Source organism: Protopterus annectens, chromosome 13.part0, assembly GCF_019279795.1.
Source record: "Protopterus annectens isolate FY-2018-M chromosome 13.part0, PAN1.0, whole genome shotgun sequence".
NCBI lineage: Eukaryota > Metazoa > Chordata > Ceratodontiformes > Protopteridae > Protopterus > Protopterus annectens.
Window position 1 is genome coordinate 1284959721 of NC_056747.1, and position 25391 is coordinate 1284985111.

The window sequence follows — 25391 nt, forward strand, 5'->3', positions numbered from 1 at the left end:
TCCTTAAAAGGATTGATTGTGGTATTACTTCTCTGATATCAGGTTGGGAGTACACTGTCCTTAAAAAGGATTGATTTTGGTATTACTTCTCTGATATCAGGTTGGGAGTACACTGTCCTTAAAAGGATTGATTTTGGTATTACTTCTCTGATATCAGGTTGGACACTGTCCTTAAAAAGGATTGATTTTGGTATTACTTCTCTGATATCAGGTTGGGAGTACACTGTCCTTAAAAAGGATTGATTGTGGTATTACTTCTCTGATATCAGGTTGGGAGTACACTGTCCTTAAAAAGGATTGATTTTGGTATTACTTCTCTGATATCAGGTTGGGAGTACACTGTCCTTAAAAAGGATTGATTGTGGTATTACTTCTCTGATATCAGGTTGGGCGTACACTGTCCTTAAAAAGGATTGATTGTGGTATTACTTCTCTGATATCAGGTTGGGAGTACACTGTCCTTAAAAAGGATTGATTGTGGTATTACTTCTCTGATATCAGGTTGGGCGTACACTGTCCTTAAATAGGATTGATTTTGGTATTACTTCTCTGATATCAGGTTGGGCGTACACTGTCCTTAAAAAGGATTGATTGTGGTATTACTTCTCTGATATCAGGTTGGGCGTACACTGTCCTTAAAAAGGATTGATTTTGGTATTACTTCTCTGATATCAGAATTGGGAGTACACTGTCCTTAAAAAGGATTGATTGTGGTATTACTTCTCTGATATCAGGTTGGGAGTACACTGTCCTTAAAAAGGATTGATTGTGGTATTACTTCTCTGATATCAGGTTGGGAGTACACTGTCCTTAAAAAGGATTGATTGTGGTATTACTTCTCTGATATCAGGTTGGGAGTACACTGTCCTTAAAAAGGATTGATTTTGGTATTACTTCTCTGATATCAGGTTGGGAGTACACTGTCCTTAAAAAGGATTGATTGTGGTATTACTTCTCTGATATCAGGTTGGGAGTACACTGTCCTTAAAACGGATTGATTTTGGTATTACTTCTCTGATATCAGGGGACACTGGATAACCAGGTTTACCTAAGATTGGGAACTGTGAGCCTCCTCCGGCTCTTTGGAGGACATCAGGATTCTACAAGAGGACCTAACTTGTACAAAAAGGTGATGGACCATGGTGGAAATGTAAATACCAAAAATTTTGTATTTTGTTCTTCGGTAAACAGGTCAACCCATGCTTCTATTATGTTAATGGCACCCTTTACAGAACTGTCACAATTATTTGGGACTTGGTCACTTTTGTTAGAAAATCCTTCTGCCTAACCCAGCTGATTAGCAAAAGTATATCCTCTAGGCCCAATGATGTTGTAATTCCTCCCTACTCCTTCCTTATCAGACTGCTGCCTTTGTTGTATACTTTTTAAACAATACAGTCCAAATTGAGAAATTCCAACATTTCCTCATTACCCACCAAAAACTAGGTATGCTATATAGGAACAACCTCGTTCTCTCTCACTCCACCAGGCACACTTTGGCCATTACCTACCTTCTGCCCTCATTATTATATGGAGCCCCTCTCCTAACCAACCTGTCCTGCTCTATCACCACCAAACAAGAAAGCTGCTACAACAAAATCTCTAAATTTGCCTCCAGTAGTAAAAATTCCACCCATCATTGCCTTTCCCTTCAATCTCTAAACTGGCTAGAACTACCAAACTACCTAAACTATCTGCAGCTCACCACAACACACAGACTTATATTTCATCCAACTAACTGTCCTGCTCTAGCTAACATCCTTCCATCCTACATCCCCAACAGAACTCTCAGATATGAACATCAAAACCTGATTGCTATCAACAAACCTAAAAGTCCAGCTGGCCAACTTTTCCTCTCTTTCACTATTGGCAAGGCTTGGGACTCTCTACCTTCCTCTCTAAGAACAATAGCAAACTCTGAAAATTTCAAAACTCAGCTTTTCAAACATCTGTCCACTAAATGGAAATGCACCTGCCTTCACCCCACCAAAAAACTATCCAAGAACACACTGAAAATCCTATTAAGAGTGTACCCTAGCACTCAAAAAGTCCTACAGCTATTTACCCCTGAACTCCTTTGTGTTTGTGTCTTTCGGCTTTTCCTGATTAGGGGTCGCCACAGCTAAACTCCGGTCCGCTAATGATTGGCCGTTGATTTTTATGTACCGGCTTGCCAGGCCTGACGTACAACCTTCAACGAAGGCACGCCCATTCACGCATGTCTCCACGCAGAAGACACTCTAGCTGAGAATCGAACCGGACAGCGTCTTACTGTGAGGCAACAACGCTACCACAGCACCACCACTGCGGGATCCTTGAACTCCTTTGTGTAAATATTGTAAATAGATTCACAGTTTAAAACGAGTGCATGCAAAGTGTCTTCTTAACTCTCTTCTCTATATGCCACATATAATGCATTTTCCCAAATTACTCTATAAGAGTAGCTTTATAATTGTATAACCCTTAAGAAAAACCTTAATAAATTTGTTTTGACTGTTTGTAATAATGAATGTTCTTATTGTGTAAACTGGTCTCCTCAATGTATCATTTATATTTTTCATATTTCTGTAATTTGTATTTTTGGAGCTTTTCTCCCCGGGCCTCCACTGAAAACGGGTCCTCGGGGCCCAGTGGACCTCCCTGGTAATCAAACTGGAAATGATAAATAAATGAATTCCATGAGCTATGCCGATAACCTAAAAGTTCTATCAGTCTTTTCTGTCTCATGTAGACTCCTGCAAGATGACCACGGTCTAGCCCACAAGACATCTAATTACCATTTCTTATCTGATTTCCTTTGTGTCCACAAACCACCATACAGCCACCCTAAACCTCCGCTGAAGCATAAATAGAACCTTTTGGTCATCTTGAAAGACTCCCCCTTCATGTTAAACAGTGTAGCAATTTAAACCTCGTTAAACAGAACAGTAACAGTTTAACTGTAAATACACCCGTGGTCACCTGTGGTCTTATTCCACAGTCCCTAAATGGTGCATCATGTAGATGGAATTGCCTATGACAGTTTGCTCACTGGAAGAATAGCTCATATACTCATTTTCTGAAAACTGGTTGTTGATTGTTTACTTATTTTTGTAAATTATAATTTGTAGAACGTGGAGCTTTTCTTCCTGGGCCTTAGCACAATCGGACAAACCCACTCAACAAATGTAAAATAAAATAATAATACATTTGAATTTCTTGGGCAGCTGGAGGTTATAATGAGGTCGCTACTTTCTTTGGGGGTCAGTATTGCCTGCTGGGACAGAGTGTGGCAGCAGAGAGCTTTCAAAACTCGTGGTTAAACAGCACATATTTGATGCGCATTGTGAAGAAGAAAAGGTTTCTCTAACATTTGCATCAAACTTTGAAACTGTGCAGCAAAACAAGGCTTTTTTGTGTTGCATTATTGTCAGCATTTCAGAAAGGTACTGGGTAAGCCTACCCATTGTAGGACTGTTACCTAGATAAGTATGGTGAGGTGCCATGGCTGAGGAAGCACAGTTATAACAAATACAGAGTTAGAGAAACTAGCCAGCTTGAGAGTGACAAAATTCATTGGCTGCTGGAATTCATTTACAGACAGTGCGGGAAACAGTGTAAAGGATTGTAACATGTCCAGTGTTCATATGCAGGGTCACCCCATCCTTCAAGTTGTTCTACAGCAGGTACAGTGTTGCACTTACATCTCAACTCCAATCATCTGCTCACCTTCTCCGATCTTCCCTCGTTAAAGATCCTGTGTTTATCCACCTTTTAGCAAGACCTTGGGTGTGAAAGCATTGAAAGGATTCTCTACAACAGCATCTGTAGCTTGGAACTTAATACCCTCTGACTTTGGAAAAGTGCTCAGATTTCAGGGTTAGACTGCTGTGAATAACAATATAAATGTGTTTGTTTTGACAATGGATGAACTATTGAACTCCAGCTGCTTTTAACATTGTATACTGTATGCTTCAGCACTGTACTCTGTTGTAAATTTGTTTATGAGTTACAAATTTGCTTAATAAGTGTGCTTCAGATAAGTTTGTTTATATATTCTGATGTGCTGCAAGTCCTGGAGGTAAGAGAAACAAAACGTCACTGTGGACTTCACCCTTCTTGTCAGGGAACAGGCAATTTTATATACCTATGATGCCTTTAGACCTCTACAAATATCATTACGTGGCTGTAGTTGTCAAAAAAGCCTATTATTTAGTACAGCTAATTGCCAAATAAATATCTTCAAGGACTAAAGAGGTAATTACTCCCGAATAGTTAGCATTGATCAGCCCAATTATCAATTACAGTGACCCGTTTTAGATGTATATTACTAAACATGTCAGAGGATTAGAAAGACCGCCCAAAGATTCCTAATCTAAAAGATCACAGGCATAAAGTCCCTGAGCTAACAAGAGAGTCTGGAAGTTCTATCCCTTTATTCCATGTCTTTTGAAGGAAGATCTCCATCTCTCTCACTGCATCATTAGAGACCTGATTGTTCTGGACATCCTTTACCTCCTCAAGTCCAATGGCTCCATCAGTTTTAGAACTGGAGACCTAAATCTTCACCAGTAGATAACTAAAACAGTTTACTTTGACAGTGTTGAAACACAAAATCTTCAAAATCAAAAATCTGAGACCATAATGCTAAAGACCACAATATTGAACTCCCGAGGTCGCCACCCTTCAGGACCCATGCCAGCACTTATCCCTGGGTCTGCATTGGTAGATATGATATTCAAGAATTTGAATCTGCCTTATGGTCGTAAGATATTATGGTCTTAGTATTTTGATTTTCAAGGTTTTGTGTTTCATTATCATAGTAAACCGATAAAACATGACGGAGGTTTATAACCCTGTGCCCTCCCAACCTTTGGAATAAACTGTGCCTTCTTGTTATGCAGCCTGATTCACTGTCTTCCTTTAAACATAACCTAGATGACTGGATGGGATGGATAGACACAGATTTACTCTGGGATTGACTGCTATGGCCCTCCTGGAGAAAGGAGGTGCAGCTTAAGGGAAGGTGCAGACGAGATGTAAATGGTCACAAGACTTAATCGCCCTGATTATGTATGAAGTCAGTGAAAATTGGCAAAAATTATTTCACCCACACAAGTGAGCTTCCTCAGACAGTAACAAGCACACTGAGGAAGACTTAAGTACCAAGTTCCCATCACATGGTCCATCAACCATTAACATAAACGATCAATAAAATCTAAAACAAAGAATGACATATTCGATGCACACCACCTAATTTCAGCCAGATGTACCATAACAAAGAGTTTGATGAAGTCATGATTTAAATACTCTGGTTTTTAAACTTCCTTTCATTTCCTTGAATAATTTAATACTAAAATTAGTAAGTCTTATGAAAACAATCAGTCAAAACACTTCTGTTACAGAGTTTACTGAAATTAACCCCATTATATGAGCCATAATATGTGTAAATACTGCCACCTAAGGGTCATCTTGTATATAGCATCTAAATGTTAAATTGTTATAAGATGGTATAATACGTAGTACGACTAACAAAAAACGTACCTAATGTATATTAATCAGTCCACACTTAAATAGACCCAAAACATTTTGTGGAAGTCGGTATGACTGATGCTTTTGTTGTTAAAGGTGCTGGATTGTTAGTATAGACACGTGCACTGTTCTTTAACCAGTTAATTTTTCTCCGGTTTTTTTTTTTTTTTTTTTTTTTTTTTTAATATATAGAGCATTTTCCCATGTTGAGTTGACCATTGGGCCTTCTCTTTGCCATTATGACCTATTTGTCTCCCTGGCTGGTCATGGTTGTATTACCAGGTGGGGAGAGATTTGAACTGAGATGTGCTGTGGGTTGTTTTTTTTTTTTTTTTTTTTTTTTTCTGATTTTGGCCTATCCCTAACTCTGCTACACACACACACACACACACACACACACACACACACACACGCACACACACACGCACACACACACACACACACACACACACACACACACACACACACACACACACACACACACACACACACACACACACACACACACTGCAGACAGTTCTGCTGATGTTTTCACATTCGGTATTTTCCCAGGCATGGATTCCCTGATCTCCACTGCTGGGGCATAGTCGTAGGATGGGTGAGCTAGCATCACACAACTCATTTCTCCTATCCCATGCAGACTGACTGTGTCTGCTTTTCAGACTGTGATCTCCTAAGTTGTGGTCGGGGCCTCATCCCTGAATACCACAGAGCCCACATCGCTTTACCATATGCTTTCCTTGTCAAGGTAAAAACCAGTGGGGGGAGAGAAGAGCTGCTCACACCCTAAATATGCACCATTTGCTCATTTTTACCTAAAGTAGGTGCATGACTTTAGGAATATAGAACAACTCTTATTCTTCCGTGATCCTGTGAGGAAGTGGCAGGCAGTCATCATGGAAACCCTTTATAGGTGTCTTTTGCTGTTAGGCAGCTCACAACGCATACACAACCTCTGTAACCAAAGATCACCCTACTATGACTAGGACATGTGGCTGGTTAGCACCTACATGGATAGCTTGCCTTTGCAGACATCTGCTGTGTGTGGTTGCTTGGCTATTAATTTATACTCTTATCAAACATTATACTGAACTCGATAAGAGTATAAATTATAATTATAAATTATAAATTATACTGACCCAACATACTGGCCAACAGATTCACTGCCAACTTTACCCCCCCCCCCTCCAAAGGACCAATCACAGTACCAGAGGAATGCCAGGCACCCAGCATTACTGCAGCACAGGTTAAAGCTGCATTGTCCAAGGCAAAAAATACAGCTTTTATGGTACCTGACAATATCCCTGGCCCTGTTCTACATAAACTACAAAGTGAACTGCACCTCACCTGTGCGCCCTGTTCAATCACAGCCTCACCTGGCTGTGTTCTACATAAACTACAAAGTGAACTGGCACCTCACCTGTGCGCCCTGTTCAATCACAGCCTCACCTGGCTGTGTCCTACATAAACTACAAAGTGAACTGGCACCTCACCTGTGCGCCCTGTTCAATCACAGCCTCACCTGGCTGTGTCCTACATAAACTACAAAGTGAACTGGCACCTCACCTGTGGCCCTGTTCAATCACAGCCTCACCTGGCTGTGTCCTACATAAACTACAAAGTGAACTGGCACCTCACCTGTGCGCCCTGTTCAATCACAGCCTCACCTGGCTGTGTCCTACATAAACTACAAAGTGAACTGGCACCTCACCTGTGCGCCCTGTTCAATCACAGCCTCACCTGGCTGTGTTCTACATAAACTACAAAGTGAACTGGCACCTCACCTGTGCGCCCTGTTCAATCACAGCCTCACCTGGCTGTGTCCTACATAAACTACAAAGTGAACTGGCACCTCACCTGTGCGCCCTGTTCAGTCACAGCCTCACCTCAGACTTTGTCCCTACCAAATGGTGCACTGCACTGGTGCTAGAGTATAATGCCCCATTTGGCATGTTCTTCACTAGACACATGCAACAGCTGGAAAGGCCGCAAAAGTACCTCACAAAGAGGATCCTAGGCCTTAAACACATGTCCTATATGGACAGAATAAAAAAAAAACTCCAGCTTTTCTCTGTCTCATATCACCTACTTAGAGGCGATCTCTGCTTGACTTACAAAGCCTTGTCTGACCCAGCTCTGTTAGAAATGCTACATCTAAAGAAATCCCAATCCCTCCGCACCACACGCTCCAGAGACCTCAACCTCATTACCACAATCAACATAACATGCTGGAGGGACAGGTTCATAACTCAGAGACTGTCCATGCTAGGGAATAGACGTCCCATACATGTCAAGCAGAGCACCTCACTGGGCCTCTTCAAGAGAAATCTTGATGAGTGGATGAGAAATAGAAAGTTTACCTCTGGGATCACCCCAGTGACTGTACTTGATAGAGGCACTGGGAACTAACATTGGGTGGCACGATGCCGGGGCACTTTTATGGGCTAGGCTTGTAAAGGCTCCAGGGCCATTAGCCTAGTACACACCTATGAACCTATTATAATGTGGACCTCAACGACTGGTGTCAGGCCTGTTTGGTACTACAGTGCCCAGCAGCGTGAACCTTGGCTGTAGTTGATTGTAACTGTTGAAGTGACACCCTGACCCCATGTGTAAAAATGGGGAAGGGGGATATGGATGGATGTACATGACTCAGGACTAGACATCTGAATCTGGTGTTCCGTGGCTCATTCAGCCTGGTGGATTTTGCACTGTTGAATTTAACCCGGACATAAACCAATCAGAGAGGGTCCTGATGTTGGTTAAGAATTCATGCAGGTTTACATTATCGGTTAATTTACAGGGCAGGGGCCCCCCTTATTGGGGAGAGGTATATTTTGTGCTTCTCTATGCCTTCCTTCCAGGAAGTATGCAGTTGTATGTTGTTTGTTAACCGTGTATTTTTCAAACATTGTTTGTTTTTCTTGAACTGCAGGAGGTGAGCTCAACTGGGTTAGAGGTGATCTGGAGGGATCATGGACTGTGAGTGTTGTAGTGAAGTGAGTGATGTAGTACATGCTGACATACAGAACACATGGCTCCTAGTGGGAGCTTCAGAGAAATAAAAAAGACATGCTTGAATTGAAATGGAACAAAGGATGGGAGCAGTTGTAGCCCCACCTAGGATGGGCTCTTGTATGTCAGCTGATAAGGTAAACATTTGGGGGCTGGCAGATGAGCTTGGGGGTTGGCATAAATGTTAAGGTGCTTACCTCACAGACAAAAGCTAGAAGGTTTAATTCTCACTTTTGAAGAAAATTGGCTGTGCTTAAAATGGACCACAAAGACAGCTAGCCTAGTACTTATCTATGAACCTATAAGAATGCATGTGTTGTTCTGCATTCTTCTGCAGAATTGTAATCTTTTAGAATCTACTGCTGTGATTGTTGACTTTCTTTAAACTGCATTTACTTTTCTTACCTTGATAGCTTTATTGCGACCACATGCATTTTTCCTAATGTGGTCCCAATCTGAGTCTGTTTTTATCTGCAGGTGATCAGTTTCTCTTTTGTCTGCTGACATGTTGGTGGACCCCACATCCTTTATACGTCAGCTTCTTTGAGTATCTTTTGCTTTCATTACATGCCATTTGAAGCATCAGCTGTCAGTGGAACTTTAAAGGCTTTGAATGTTAGTTGCAGCCAGGGCAATTCATGCATGTGCTTGTTAATTGTACTTTATTTTAGGTTATTGAAATGATGTATTTATATATAGCAATGATTTCCTGATGTCAACATGTCACATCGACTTTGTCTTTTTCTTCGTGCCATTCCATTTTTTTTTATCCTGCTCGACTTTTGTTTCCTTCAAACACAATCGTAGAAGGTGTGTTTTTGGTTACGTTTTGAAACTGATGCTCATATTTTATTCCACTGACCAAAAGACATCATTAATCTCATTTAAAAATGTGTCGAATTATGGAGTGACAGGTCACTAAAATTACACGTGACATCACTTGTGACTCATGCTTGAACTTGTAAAGCAAGGCCTGGTCTCTTATTCTGCCCTTTTAGGGCATACAGATTGGTGGGAGTTTGGATGAGAGACATTATTGATTTCATATTGTAGGAGATGTTTTGAAATTCTTAAGATGTTCAGATCTTTTACTTCTTACTTATAGGCAGTAGTTCATCTGAATGGATAATGAGAAAATGTATCTGAATGGATAATGAGAAAATATTCTGTTAGAAAGCGTTTCATAATGGCTTAGATCTACCTGTATTAGGTGTCACCTGCCACCTTTCGTTCCCTTCATCTGAGAGCAGGGTGGACAAAGAATGTTGTATCGTGGGGGATTTCTGCATGTGTACCCTCCTCCCTGGGGTGGGTGGATGATACGTAGCTTGGTTTAGTTGACTCATTTGGAATGTCACTGGAAAAAATGTTAAGCTCATCTCCTAGCAAACTACCTGTTGAATCTGAAACCATATAGGAGTTACTTTATGCTAAAACAGTGGGTAAGCATTTTGTTCTGTATATGATCTATTCCATATTTATGAAGATACTTGCTTGTTCAAGTTTATTTGTGTTGAAAGGTTATCCTGAATGTAGGTAATTTTTTGTGTCATTCAGTTTTTAAAAATGTTTTTTATAAAGTGGCATTGTAAAACATGAATAGCAATCATTCTTATGAAAGAGTGAAGATACTCATGAGACTGGATGGGAAGGTGGCTGGCTAGAGATTCCTTGTAGGATTTGGGAAGGTGGCTGGCTAGGGATTCCTTATAGGATTTGGGAAGGTGGCTGGCTAGGGATTCCTTACAGGATTTCGAAAGGTGGCTGGCTAGGGATTCCTTATAGGATTTGGGAAGGTGTTTGGCTAGGGATTCCTTATAGGATTTGGGAAGGTGGCTGGCTAGGGATTCCTTATAGGATTTGGGAAGGTGTCTGGCTAGGGATTCCTTATAGGATTTGGGAAGGTGGCTGGCTAGGGATTCCTTATAGGATTTGCTTAGCTACCAGATTTCACATGGTAATGGCATTTTTTTCTCAGTGATTTTTTCCCCTTATTGTGAGTTGTAGGAAATCTGTAGAGCTTGAGTCATTATGATGTGCACTGGAAATGTAAAATGATATAGTCTGGATTGCATGTTTCTGGATCTTTGGGGGTTGGCTTGTTAGGGGGTTGACTTTAGACCTGTAGGTAGTTTGGTAATAACTTTCCAAAAACTCATTTAAGAATATTTGATAATGGTCACCATATGTGCAACATTTGACTTTCGCACAGTATTAATTTTTGGGGTGAGTGGCATGCAACAGAAATCATTAAACATTTCTTGTGCATTCCCTGCCTGTTTTCTGGCCTCTGACCCAATGCACTTTCTTCATTTCAGTGTGTTTGATAGTACAGTGTCTTTTCTAGAAAGATTTGCCCATTGACTCTTGACAGACTGTGGTATACTTGAGAATCTGTATGTAGAATATTACAAAATGGATGATAATAGCTCAGTGTGGCCTTTGAACAAGTCTTCCCTCAGTGGGCAGGGGTTAATATAATTTGTTCTGCCATGTGCAAGATAAAAGTGGAAACAGGGGCACAAGGGCATGTCATGATGTGGTAATGATTTTGCCCTGCCGAATTCCCTGCTCTCAGGATGTAAATTGCTGTCTTTGCCTTTACAGGCAGCTTATGCATGAAAGTATTTGCACCCCCTACAACAACAAATGACAACAACAACAGTAACTGCAGTGTAAATTAGATTTACATGGTACCAGTACTTCACGGGCATCAGGTGGAGGGGGGATATTGCAGCACCAAAGACCCCCCCCCATAAGGATAAGCTGGCATCTGGTTTCTCATTCTTTTCCATCCTGTACCAGCCTTCTAAAAGGTGGGCTGTGATTTAAACTTGTTTTGCTAGCGTTTTACTCTTGTACCATCAGAGCAACGTGAATCAGATCTTTTTGGGCTGTTAATGTATAAAGGTTATGACACTCAGGAGTTGTTTGGGAATGTATGTTTACCTATGAACCTATTAGTATTCTACTTTGCACATAAGGAAGATTTATACTTATTGTAGTACAGTTTGAAAATCCCCACATCCATCCACCTGATCTTCTCCCAGAGATAACATATATCCTGTCTTAACAGTGCTGTTTCATTATTTCAGGTCCGTATAGAAGGCCATGTGGAGAGGCTGTCAGAGACAGAATCACAGGAGTATTTCCAGACACGTCCAAAGGGCAGCCAGATCGGTGCTTGGGTCAGCCGACAGAGCTCTGTCGTACCAGATCGAGAGGTAGGAGAACTTTATTTGTAATATTGAATGAACCATAATGATGAACACATTTCTTTTTAGGAGGGTTGTAAGATGAGAGAGAAACTGTCTCAGTAATATGTTACTCGGTAGTATCAAGGTGCAGGAATTAACATTATCTTGCTAATATATCCTTATGGAGTGTCGTGTCAAAGCTGAATATTGTCTCTCTTTTATCTCCCTCAGTAATATCATAAGGCAGAGAGGAACTTTGTCTCACTAATATTTTCCTCACTAATGCCACAAGGTAGGGGTAACACCGATTCTTGTATGAAAGAATGATTCTGATATGGCCTCATTGGGTGACATTCTGAGTTACTTGGCATACGATCAGAACATTCTGCCCGATATTAAAAACAGTTAATATGCAGTTTACTGTTTATGCTTCAGAGACCACTGTAGGTGATGGGAGAACACCGAGACCTTAAACTGAAGACAGTTATCACTTGGACTTATTTTACACTCTATGCTGTGCATATTGCTGCAAATGTGTGTGTGTGTGTGTGCGTGTGCGTGTGTGTGCGTGTGCGTGTGTGTGTGTGTGTGCACGCGCGTGTGCGTGCCTGCCTGTGTGTGTGTGTGCATGCGTATGTAAGGAAAGAATCCAAGTATCTACGTAGAAGACCATATTATCAAATCTTAGGTTTTCTGTCCCTGATAAATAGCTTTTCTAAGCTGTTTTGAAGTTATTATTTTCATGTTGGGTGTTCCATAGGTCCACAATCCCTTCACTTCACTAATTACAATTACTGTCCAGTGCCCCTTGCAGTTTTTGGTGCTCCCACTCCCAAAAACCCCATGATTCTTTCTAGAAAAATGCTGTTCTTCATCTGACCTGTAGATCACAGATAAATCTCTGACTGTGAGTTACGTGAAACTATACTAGTAGAAGATTCATAATCTCCTCCAGATAAATATTTTCCCATGCTGATTGGTTTCCATGTATACTGTTGGGTATTTTGGAGACTTGCTTTGTATTTTGCCTTGATGGTTGTGTGGGGTATCTGTGTATCATATTTTGCTCTTTACTAAAGACTCAATTAAGGACAATAGAACATCATTACTGTTGACTGTACAGCAGTAATAACTTTATTAATGTAATTTAAAATATAGTTAAATTGGTATGCCTTGCCATTTCACTGATTACCACAGCTTCTAATCTGTGTTTGGAGTTGGAGTGCTTTTTTTAACTAAAGCTTAACCTTTTCAAAACATAACTTTAGGTAATAGTTGTTGATGCCTGGTTCATTTGTTCTACATTTGCTTCTGTGCTTTGCACAGTTTTTAGAACAAAACAGTGTCAGAGTAGGTGGCTTTAAGGGAAGCTTTGCTTTTTTTTTTTTTTTTTTTTTTTGTCTTGCTTTCCTTCTCGGTCCTGGCATTATATTTTATTACTCTCATCACTGGCTTATTTGGTCCACGTGTGCTGTGATATGTCCTGCTGAAGGTACTTGTGGAGTCTTGCACTGTAGGTTGAGGCATTCATTATGAGCACACCTGAGATGAGGTGCACATTAAATGACAGACTGCAGGGTTCTAGATATGAAGGCTCAAATGAAAGGAAGAGGAGGGAAGGTACTGTGCTCCAAATAGTCCTAGCCTCTCCTTCACACAAGGTGCTAGGGTCACCAGTTTTCTTCCCCTAAAAGAAATCATAAGCAGGCTCCTACCATAGGCCAGCATTTGCCTTTAACAAGCTTTCAAGCTACAGAGATAACAGCATCCTGGTGGCCTCTAATTATTATATTTTAGTGTGTCAGGCAGATTTTATGATACTCCTGTTCTAAAAATGTGGCTGAAATAAACTGGCATATAAGAACATGTATTTCTAAAATTAATAAGACTGCTTATGTAGACCTCCTTTACCAGAAGCTGAATTTTATTTAAAACCATGTACTTCTTGCGTCAAATACTTTAATAAAGTAAACAACTAAAAAAACAGATATTTTTTGTTAAACAGATTTCAGATTATTAGAGGATGGCAAAGAATGTATTGCACAGTTATCGCACGCGCCACAGTGATTATAGTGTATTATCACTGTTTATTACTTTGCCACAGAGCTTATAGTGTATTATCACTGTTTATTACTTTACCAAGGAGCTTATAGTGTATTATCACTGTTTATTACTTTGCCACGGAGCTTATAGTGTATTATCACTGTTTATTACTTTACCACGGAGCTTATAGTGTATTATCACTGTTTATTACTTTGCCACTGAGCTTACAGTGCGTGATCACTGTTTATTACTTTACCATGGAGCTTATAGTGTATTATCATTGTTTATTACTTTGCCACGGAGCTTATAGTGTATTATCACTGTTTATTACTTTACCACAGAGCTTATAGTGTATTATCACTGTTTATTACTTTACCATGGAGCTTATAGTGTATTATCACTGTTTATTACTTTACCACGGAGCTTATAGTGTATTATCACTGTTTATTACTTTACCACAGAGCTTATAGTGTATTATCACTGTTTATTACTTTACCACGGAGCTTATAGTGTATTATCATTGTTTATTACTTTGCCACGGAGCTTACAGTGCATGATCACTGTTTATTACTTTACCACGGAGCTTATAGTGTATTATCATTGTTTATTACTTTGCCAAGGAGCTTATAGTGTATTATCACTGTTTATTACTTTACCATGGAGCTTATAGTGTATTATCACTGTTTATTACTTTACTTCTGCTGTTCCAAAACCTAGCAAGTTTTTTCTCTTTGCTTAAAAAGAAAGCAATAGTTATTCATTGATTCTGAAAAAGCACTGAACAGCTCTGTTTTTCTGTACCGACTCTTAGTGTTTACCTCATTTATGTGAAGATCATTCTTCATTTCATCTGATTCACTGTCACAGACTATATTTTTTATTGAGGAGCAGAACTTGATGGGGTGGTGTAATATGGGTGAAGGACAGTTGCTTTCATCCAAATTTATGTCTTATCAGTAAAACTGTACAGAATAATTTCAGCCATTAGTAAAATCCTCTAGTTTATCCAGAGATATGGAGAATTATACAGGCAGTTAAGTAGAGGCATGCATCCAGACATTCTGGTAGAGTTTGGGCATATTCTGAATATAATCCAGAGAAGCATAACTTGCATAATACAGATCCTGGAACAGCGGCTCTGATGACACACCATATATGGCAGGTATAGACTGTGGGCGACCATCATACACTGAGGCCATGAAAATGTATTCATTAGTCACCCAGAGGGGGTTAAAGTATCTAGTTACTAAATCCACATTAATTCCTAGCAAATAGCACTGTCCCAAATGTAAGACATGATTGCTTACTAGAAAGAAGCACCAAGGACAAGTTATTTAAACTAAACAAAATGACTAATAAGCAAAGGACCGTGTGGGAGAATATAACTGAAATACCTTACTTGTGCCTTCGTAAGGGCAGCTGCTTGCAGGGATTAAGCTTAGATTTCCTGCCTGGCTAAGATTTCAGGTCTACCTTAAAGATAGTGCAGATAGATGCCTCTTTGACTCAAATACTGATTTGGAGAAGTAATAATATGTTTTGGCAAAGCCTGAGAAATTAACAACGCTGGCTTAAGAGATTTTATATATCAGCTAGACAGCTTTTGAAAAGGTATCCAGCAGGCTGGAACATTTTCTGCAGAAATAACTGTAAATAATCCGAGGGTCAGAAACAAATGGATACGTCCCAGAAAGACGTTTTTATTCTTCAAGGAACTGTTGGATCAGTGCATATACTATATGGTCATTTATTACTTACTGTCATCATAAGTAAATCTTACCAGCTTTTAATAGTTCCTCAAATATTTGTTGTTGGACAACTTTTTTTTTAATGTCTCCAGATTGAATCCTTCTGATTTATGCTGTGGAGTTCACATGTCCCAGTTTTGAAGGGTTCAACTGAAACTCACTAAAGCGTTGTTTCTGGATGGGAATCAAATAGAGATTTTAAAAATGCAGGAAAAGCATTTCCTCCTTCAGAGCAAGAGATTGGATTCCACTGTAAGGTATTTCTGGAATTCTTCGAATCCACGCTAGCTGTAACTTCCTAGAACCTAGTGGTTCAAGGTCAGAAGCTTCAGAAACGGTTACTGTTCCATTTGCCTTTTCCATGCACTACTTCAGTAGAATAATTACAACAGTTAATACTGATTAAGATGGTTTTACTTACCTTAGTCCATCCACCATCTCTATAAAACTTCCCCAGCAGGACTTTGGTCACATTTCAGCCTTTTGACAGTCTCCGCCATGGTGCCAGTGGTGTAAGTCTCAGTTATGGCCAAAGCTGCATCCTTGTTTATTAAGATTCATAAGGTACAAATTAATTTGTTTGATTTACACCGTTTCATGAAAAACTTTATTCAGTTCTGGTGTTTGGTCCTTGTCACTTGAGCTAGTCATTTAAAAAAAAAAACTTTTTTTCTAAGATTATTCTCTAGATACCAGTCCTTTGTATAGTTGTATGTCTAGTTTTCAGATGTAGATGAGTGACTGTGTTTGTGGAGAATGGTTACCACTGAAATATTTCTGCACTTTTGTGTGGTAGTTGATTGGCAGTGGAGATATAGTCTGTTTGGCTGTGAAATTTGTGAGAATTTCAAGGCCCCAGACAGAAGCAGAAGATAGAAAGCTCTGGAAGTCTCCTGTAAGAAGGTGATACAAATGTCAGGCACATTGTGAGAGGTGGGCAAAAAGGGCGTGGAAGTGATAGAAATGTAACAAGTAACAAATGTACTGACCCTGTTCCAGAAGGCACAAACAAAAGTAAACAAAAATAATCCAGAGCACAAATCTGAGGAGATTAAAAATGTAAAATCTGCCCCCCCGTGCTGAAAGTTCTGAAGATGTTGAGTTTGTTACTCCTTAGGGCTTTTCTTTTTTTGCCTTCCATTACACTAAGAGAATTTTCTGACTAATGATTCCCCCAGGTTTTGCCTGTTATGCAAAGAGTATTTTATTGTTTTTATTTTTATATATACACACTGTATTTTTTTTATTTTTATACATACCCTCAATTTTTCATTCCCCGATGGGGACCAAACCCCATCTGCCAACTTAATTCTTCCCTTACAAGTCCCATCTGGTGGACCCAGTGTTCCTTTTGCCAGGAGAACCTACTTCCAGGAGGGTTCATGTCCTAAGAAGGGTCCCCTCTGTCCAGGCAAGCTCTATAGGCTAGATTGCTTGCAAGGTAACCAGTGGAGACCTGCACTGCAGATGAGCCATCATCTTGTTGATGAGGGATTTTTCCCCAGTGGGCCAACTCCCTGCCCTCTCAGTGTGCTGACAGTTTTTTATAGGCTGGAAGATAAGAGACTGTACTGAATGCACATCCTACCCACAGCTGCAGAACAGACATGTCTTCCCAGTGTCCTTCATGCTCCAACTTGATGTCAGCACTCCCAAGTCCCGATCTCCAACAGGGCTCACAGTCTGACATCAAGCCCCATTCCTCCCTTCCTAGATAGGTATATCTAGTCTCCCTGATACTTCATCAGGCAGTTAAGCTGCTTGTCAAACTCTGGTCACCTAGTCCAGTCACTTAGTCCATAGTCAGAGCTTTATCCCACCACACCACTGGAGTAACTACCAATAATACTTCATAGAACAATAGATGAGTGTTGTGTTTATCTGTAGCAATTTTCTATAACCAGCTCTTCCTAGTGGCTAGTAAACCCAGTGCATCAGACTTTGTAGAAATCTAATTATACGGTTTATCTAATTGTTAAAAGAGCAAATGACAAGATCTGCAGACTGTTGTGTGAAAAGAGAAGAGGAGGAATATTACTGCAAACCGTTGGTGCACTGTACCTGCACATCGCTGGTGTCCAGTCCCTCCCGGCACATCGCTAGTGTCCAGTCCCTCCCGGCACATCGCTAGTGTCCAGTCCCTCCTGGCACATCGCTGGTGTCCAGTCCCTCCCGGCACATTGCTGGTGTCCAGTCCCTACCTACACATCGCTGGTGTCCAGTCCCTCCCGGCATGTTGCTGGTGTCCAGTCCCTCCTGGCACATCGCTGGTGTCCAGTCCCTCCCGGCACATCACTGGTGTCCAGTCCCTCCCGGCACATTGCTGGTGTCCAGTCCCTCCCGGCACATTGCTGGTGTCCAGTCCCTCCCGGCACATCGCTGGTGTCCAGTCCCTCCCGGCACATCGCTAGTGTCCAGTCCCTCCCAGCACATCGCTGGTGTCCAGTCCCTCCCGGCACATTGCTGGTGTCCAGTCCCTCCCAGCATGTCGCTGGTGTCCAGTCCCTACCTACACAGCGCTGGTGTCCAGTCCCTCCTGGCATGTTGCTGGTGTGTGGTCCCTCCCCACATGTCACTGAAGTGCGGTGCCTTCCCACATGTTGCTGATGTGCAGTCTCTCCCTGCACATCGCTGGTGTGCATTGTCTGCCTGCACAATACTGGTGTGCAGTCTGTCCCTGCACATTACTGTTGTTTGGTCTTCCTCTGCATGTCAGTGTTTTGCAGTCTCCCTCTGCATGTCAGTGTTTTGCAGTCTTCCCCTGCACGTCAGTGTTTTGTAGTCTCCCTGTGCACATGAGTGTTTTGCAGTCTCTCTCAGCACATCAGTATTATGCAGTCTCTCCCTGCACTTCGCTGGTGTGCAGTCTCTCCCTGCATGTCGCTGGTGTGCAGTCTCTCCCTGCACGTCGCTGGTGTGCAGTCTCTCCCTGCACGTTGCTGGTGTGCAGTCTCTCCCTGCACGTCGCTGGTGTGCAGTCTCTCCCTGCACATCACTGGTGTGCAGTCTCTCCCTACACATCACTGGTGTGCAGTCTCTCCCTACACATCACTGGTGTGCAGTCTCTCCCTGCACGTCGCTGTTGTGCACTCTCTCCTTGCACATTGCTGTTGTGCAGTCTCTCCCTGCACGTCCCTGGTGTGCAGTCTCTCCCTGCACATCACTGGTGTGCAGTCTCTCCCTACACATCGCTGGTGTGCAGTCTCTCCCTGCACGTCGCTGTTGTGCACTCTCTCCTTGCACATTGCTGTTGTGCAGTCTCTCCCTGCACGTCGCTGGTGTGCAGTCTCTCCCTACATGTTGCATCCTCATCGAGAAATGAGGATATAACTTTAGTGGTAGAGTGTTTGACTGCAGGTCAAGAGGTCCATTGTTAAAGTCTGGGTTCCCCTGTTAATATGGCTTTTTCTCTGGCATTTGGTACATAGGTTTAAGGCTCAGAGCTGTAGTTCCTGTGGTAAAGGGTTTGATTTCCCTCAGCCTTCATTTGCCTACTGTATGACCTTGGGACATGTCACTTAACCAGAGAGTATTTTGGGTTAACTGGGAACTTGGACTAGCTCCTCCGTTGTCCCTTGGACTGGAAGCCTAGTAACAACCTATAAGGCCAAATACCAGCTGAATGGCTTTGACCATTGGGTCATAACCTCATTAAGCAAACCTACAAGACCGTAATTAAACAGTATGCAGATACAGTTAATTGGCTTGGTGACTTTCTTCTGTGAATTTAAGTTTAATAACTGGAAAAAAAATGTAAAAGTGTAATTTAAATGTGAATCCTTTATGGATGACTGTACCACCATGATAAACTATTGCAGTAATAAATCCATTGTGGCAGAGTAATTTCTATGTAGTCTAATGTGCCTTTGCTTTTACAGGCTGTCTATTCTATGAAGAATTTCCTGGTAACTAGAGAGAGTTTTTACCCACCCCAGGAGTTTTTTTTCCCTGTATTCCTGCCATCCATCAGTACTTCTGTTGACCTTGAGCCCACTTGTTCCCCCACTGGTCAGGGATCCCTGGCACAGAGGTATGAGCTGACAAGAATGGGTCATCATCCAATCATCCACACAGCCATGGTGGTATTTGTGTCCCTGCCAACATCTGACAATATGATTAATAAGGGCATTTCTATTTTCAGCCTTAATCCTATTGCTAGTGGCTAATGTGAGTGATGGTTAACTGCTGGGGCCTACTACTCCCTCCCCATGTGTGGTTGACCCCCACTCAAAGCTAATGAGGACTATTGTCACCAAATTAGTAAGCCAAGCCCTTGTTTATGGTTAATGGCACCAGCTTCATCACTTGCAAGCTTGTACTTGCATCTGGCAAAGCAGCCAACCAGACCACCTGTCCCTTTTAAGAGATAAGTGAGCTGACAGCCATTCATTTCTCCTCCTTGTCAGGTTTGCCCAGTGCCCAGGACATTGCTTGAACCTATGCTTTTTGGATCATATTCATTGCTTTATCACTTTGTGCTAAGAGCCGAGCAGTATTTAATAATGCCATTCTGTGCCCTCTCAGCCATATGTTCCTGTCCTTGATTTGTTCCTCTTTGGTTCTCGCGTCTGCTGTTCCTGTCAGTCAGCAGGGTGCAATGTCTGGCAGCACCATGGTGCTTTCAAGTGTACACATCTTTGTACTCACAATGCTTGACAGTATGTTACAGTGTCTGGCAGGAGTATGCATGGCAGGAGGGTTTGTACCCCGAACTCCTTGTTCATGAGGGTGCATTGCTAGTCTTTCCCCAAAAGGTTCTCCTGCAGAGAGAGAGAGAGTGTTCCACTGACATACTTCCTCAGAATGGAAATGCTTTGCTTGACTTCTTAGTCCTGTCCCTACCTGGCTGACTTGTCTTCTGCCTGAGGCAGTACTCAAACCCAGGTCCGCTGTGTTGCAGTCACCAGTAAAACCGCTGTGCCACAGAGACGGGTATGGAAATGGAAAAGTCTGACTTAGAAAATGTTAATAGACTGTATGCAGTAAAGACTTGTTTAGAGGGAAATAGACTCTTTTTTTATTTGATGTAATTGCTATGCTTTCATTTTTTTATTTGATGTAATTGCTATGCTTTCACTTATCCATTTTCATTCACCAGTGAAAACGTCTACATGCTGCAGAGACAAGTATTACTCTGTAGAGCTGCTACTTGTATAATTTTAAATGTGTCCATTCCTTGCATATTGGAGGGGACAGACACTTTACTTGGCTATATCTGAAATGCAATACCAATAAAATGATAAGATAAACAAAACTGCTTTAAATATACTTATTTCTTTTCTTTTAGTATCTAAGGAAGAAAAATGCAGAATTTGAAGAAAAGTACAAGGATACAGATGTACCCAAACCAGATTACTGGTAAGATGCGATCACTATCAATAAGTACAACAACACTTATCAGCAGGGCCACATCAATTCAGAAAATGGCTGTCATGCATATGTTAGTATAATGGACCATGGATTTCTCACAGGGAAAGTACTGCTTGTTTGTTAAAGCCTCTTAGTTGGGTAAGTTTGAGCTGACCGTTCTGTAATTTGACAGTGATAGCAGAGATAGTTGATTCAGTCATTTTTGAAATCTTCAACCACAGGCTTTTGCAGCTCAGTAACATTCCAACGGTTGTAAAATTTGCAGGTAAAAAAAAAAATCATCTCACGGTAAGGGAGAATTACAATTACATTTACTGCACCATATGAATCTGACAAGGGGTCTCTCAGTGTCAGGGGAGACTAATATGATCTTACTTCTGCAGTAACCTGAGAGGATATCATGGTCTCACTTCTGCAGTATCTTATGAGGATATGAGGGTTGCACTCGTGCATTATCTTGGGAGAATATCAGGGTCTCACTCCAGCAGTATCTTGGGAGAATATCAGGGTCCCACTCAGCAGTATCTTGAGAGAATGTCAGTGTCTCGGTCAGTAGCACCATAGGGGAGTAGCAGTCTCATGCTAGTGCGGTTGTGAGAGAATACTGTTATCTCTCTCTGCAGCACACGTATAACAACAGAGGAAAGTATCACTTGCATTGAGAGTCACTGTAATATCCTTGTTGTTCACTTCTGTCAGGCTATCAAATTTTCCTCTGTAGTGTCATTCGTCTTTCCATATTATTTATCCTTACTATATAGTGCCTGTCAGAAACCTGCCTTTCTGATAGCTATTCCCGTTCATCTCCATTGCACAACATGTGGTCCCCCAAAACACATACACCAATTGCTATTATTTAGACTGGGTACTTTCATGTGCATTAAGTTGTTTATTGCAGGGGATCAGGACTCGGTGCTGCAAACAAGCTGCAGCCTGCAGTCCTGAGTTTTAGACTCTGTCTCTGCCTCACGTGTAACACTGAGGAAGTCATTTAACAAGACAGTACTCACAGGTTACTACCAAATAAAGGCTTATGTGTCATGGGATTACCCAATTAGTAAATAAACAGAATTGAATTAAAAAGCGAAGGATATTGCCTTCACTGAATTGTTACATCTGATTTGAATGGTCTGCAGTCGGCAGCTGGTTCTTTAAAAGCTAATATTCCATAACACTCACAGAGAACACACTGGAAAAGAAATCACTCTCAACAATTTTCATTTGGAAGGACAGCAGAATAATCCAGTGGGCATGATAAATGCTTTTTCTCAGTCCGTTATTTTCACTAGGAAAGTGCAGTGTGTCCTAATTTCACCTACCCTCATTCCCACTCTCCCTCATTTCACTTAACTTAGATATCCTTTTTAGCCATCTTTATATCTCTAAATTGACAGTAAATGCTTCTGTATTTTTATTGCTAAAATAATCTTCATTTGCCCTCTGCTACTAAATAGAGTGAAAAGTTAAAGCAGAAAACATTGTAGCTGATCATTGTAAACATTATATACATGCAAATATTTATTCACATGGGAATCTTAAGAATTGATAGAAAATTTCAAGGCATCTGAGCCTTCCTACCAATATGTCTTAACATTGCCTTCTATAGACTGTGCCGGTCCTGTCTAGGGGGATCTAAGGGCTGGAACCTTTGTAAAAACTGCCATACATACAGAGTGGGAACAGCTCATCACAGCCAGTTACTTATTTTATCAAAAAATGTGTATTTTCCTGCATAACACACACGTTATCTATCAGTACTTTTTTTTAAACCTCTTGCCTTCATGAGGGTCATGGTGAATAACAGCCTGGAGAAGACTGGTCATACTTCTCTATCCCAAGCAGTGATTCCAGCTCATTGTGTGTAATTTGGCAAAGTGAGACACATGATGTGTCCAGCATGCCTTGGGTTTGATATGGGTCTTCCTTCCTGTGGACCTTGCCATGTAATTCTCCCATGGAAGGCGCTTGTAGGGCATCCTCACCAGGTAAGCAACTCACCTCAGCTCACATCTCCCCTACTAAGAGCAAAGAACTTGCTATGTAAGATTTTTTCAGATTGCCGATCTTTCCACTCAGCCATGCAGAGTGAATCCAGAGACCCTGAGAAAGAACCTTATTATTGATGGTTATATTCATGACTTCATCTTATTCATTTCTTTGTTTATATTTCAGTTTATCAGGTTGTCCATTTCAGTGAAAGCCCATTTTCTGTAATGGCCTAAAGGTGTGGTCACTGTAGGTGAGAATGTAGACTTGTATTGACCAGTAAACAGTGACCTTCATCCTATGACATATGTCTTGTTATCCACAGTCTTTGTATTATAACATTGCTGCATCCACCAGGTGGTCAGTTATCTAATATCCTGTATGTCTAATTCTTGAGCTGGACCCACAGATACTTCCAGTCCTCCTAGTGTAGCTGATTCTCCCGTATGTGCCGAGCTCTCTGCACACTTTTGTAGGAGGAAGCCATGACCTCTGATTTAGAGGTGCTGATTTTCATCCTAGCTAGCCAAACTGCCCTGTTGCTTGCCTGGGTATCGCATTCAGTTAATATTAAGACAACATCAAAAAGTAAAGATGCAGTCCCAGTTTCTGCAAATCTTATACTCCCCAAACATTGATTCTACCTTGACAGTATGCCAACAAAACTTAAAAAAACATGGAGGGGAGACCAGACACTTTTTGGTAGGGACCAAAGTCCACCATGAGCATATTTAAGTTGTCACTGAGACTGGATACTCCCAGTCAACATGTACATGGACTGAATGGCACACAGTAAAGGCCCCAGAACCATGCATTGTTGTAACATCTCCTATAAAAATATTTCATGGTATGGGGTCATATGTCTTCTCCAGGTCTACAAAAAGTACAGAGGCATTAGTGGTGAGCCCCCAACTCCCTACCAGTGTCTCTGTAGGAACAAACTGTTGATCGTCCAGTGTTCTACAGCCATGATGGTGTCCACATTGTTCCTTCTGAATAAGAGTCTCTGTTCTAAAAGTCTCATTTCCAGCTCTCTGGTGTACATTTGCCCAGAGAGTCTGAGGAGCCTTATCTCTGTATAACTGGAGCACAACCCTCATTCCCCTTTTGAGAAGAGTTACCTTCTTGAAAGAGTTCTACATCTTCCATTTTCTTTGACAGTCATGCCTGTCAGTCTATCCATATCTTGGCTGGGCACCCTCATTTCCTTTTGCCTCCTTCCTGTTTCTCCCATAACTTTTTCACCAGATCATCTTCTGCTTTCCAGCACATGTGACCATACTATTGCAGTCTGTTATCCTTGACCTGTACCCTAATGTTCTCATTTATTCATCCGTTGCATAGTGTGCATCCTGCTAGCAGATGTACCCTAATGTTCTCATTTATTCATCCGTTGCATAGTGTGCATCCTGCTGGCAGATGTACCCTAATGATGTTCATCGTGCATACAGCTGCAGTAATCACAGATGGGTTCTCTGCCGTCAGGCGGGTCCTCAGTCGGCCGAATTCCAAAGTCTAGGTCTGGCGTCGGTTGTTGTCGCTTTCTTTCCTGACATCAGTGAGGCAGGAGTATATAAGACACAGCCGATGCCATTTTCTTCAGTCTTTTTTGCCGCACGGTGCCCGAAGCAGAAGCAGTTCGCAAGTGCCAGTCGGACAGCTCCTGAATTTACGAAAAATTGGAAACCGAAGTCTTCTTTAAAGCTAAGTACCCCGTTGGGGAAACTTTTCTTGCCTCAGACCGATGTCAGAAAAAGTTAACAGTTGTATTTCTTGTGGGAAGCAAATACTGCATAAGGATTTCCATTCCCTCTGCATACCTTGTTTAGGCCCAGACCACGACGTCTCTGGCTGTCGCTTTTGCGCTACTTTCAATAAACGCACTATTAAGCGTCGGGCGGAGTTCGCCCAACACTTTTTTGATAAAGCCTTTGATTATAAAATGTCATCAGAGACTCCGACTACCGTTTTGTCCAAAAAACGCAAGGACAAAGACCGGCACGCGAGGTCCGCGGTCCCCACCAACACCACGCCAAAACCGGCTACACGTGGTCCGGTTCTCAGCGAGACACCTATGCAGTCCCTGACTACCGACGACACTTCTTTGGCGGTGTCTTCTGTAACCGAGACCGCAGGTACCTCGGCCCATACCCAGACTACAACCACCGAAGCCACTGTGAGCGTTGAGCCTCCTAATGTGGACAGGTCCACTTCCACCCATGGTGTCTTTAGACCCTCATCTTCCTTTTCCATTAAGGCCTTTACTAAGTCCAAATCAGCCAGGCATCCCCAGAGGCCTGTTGCACAGGGCCCATCTCCAGGCCCCATGCCTAAAAAGCAGATGCTTAAAATGGCTGAGGATTTAATTACTCTTATCAGGGGTTCCCAACCCCCTCCAGACAAGAGACCCAGAGTGGAGGAAGATTCTCCCTCTTCTGATCAGGGCTCCATTTTTTCAGAACATTCTGATGTAGAGGAACACTCTTACTCCCCTTTTGAAGATTCTGATGCAGAGCAGTCC

The 25391-nt window shown here is 41.7% G+C and overlaps 1 protein-coding gene across 1 annotated transcript in view; it reads left to right on the plus strand.

Annotated features, from left to right (window-relative positions):
- The window catches only part of PNPO (pyridoxamine 5'-phosphate oxidase), a 321841-nt gene that overhangs the window by 200723 nt on the left and 95727 nt on the right, over positions 1-25391 (plus strand). Inside the window, exons 4-5 of the mRNA XM_044054973.1 lie at positions 11622-11750; positions 20802-20872. Of these exons, the coding sequence (XP_043910908.1) occupies positions 11622-11750; positions 20802-20872 (200 nt within the window). The remainder of the gene's footprint in view (positions 1-11621; positions 11751-20801; positions 20873-25391) is intronic.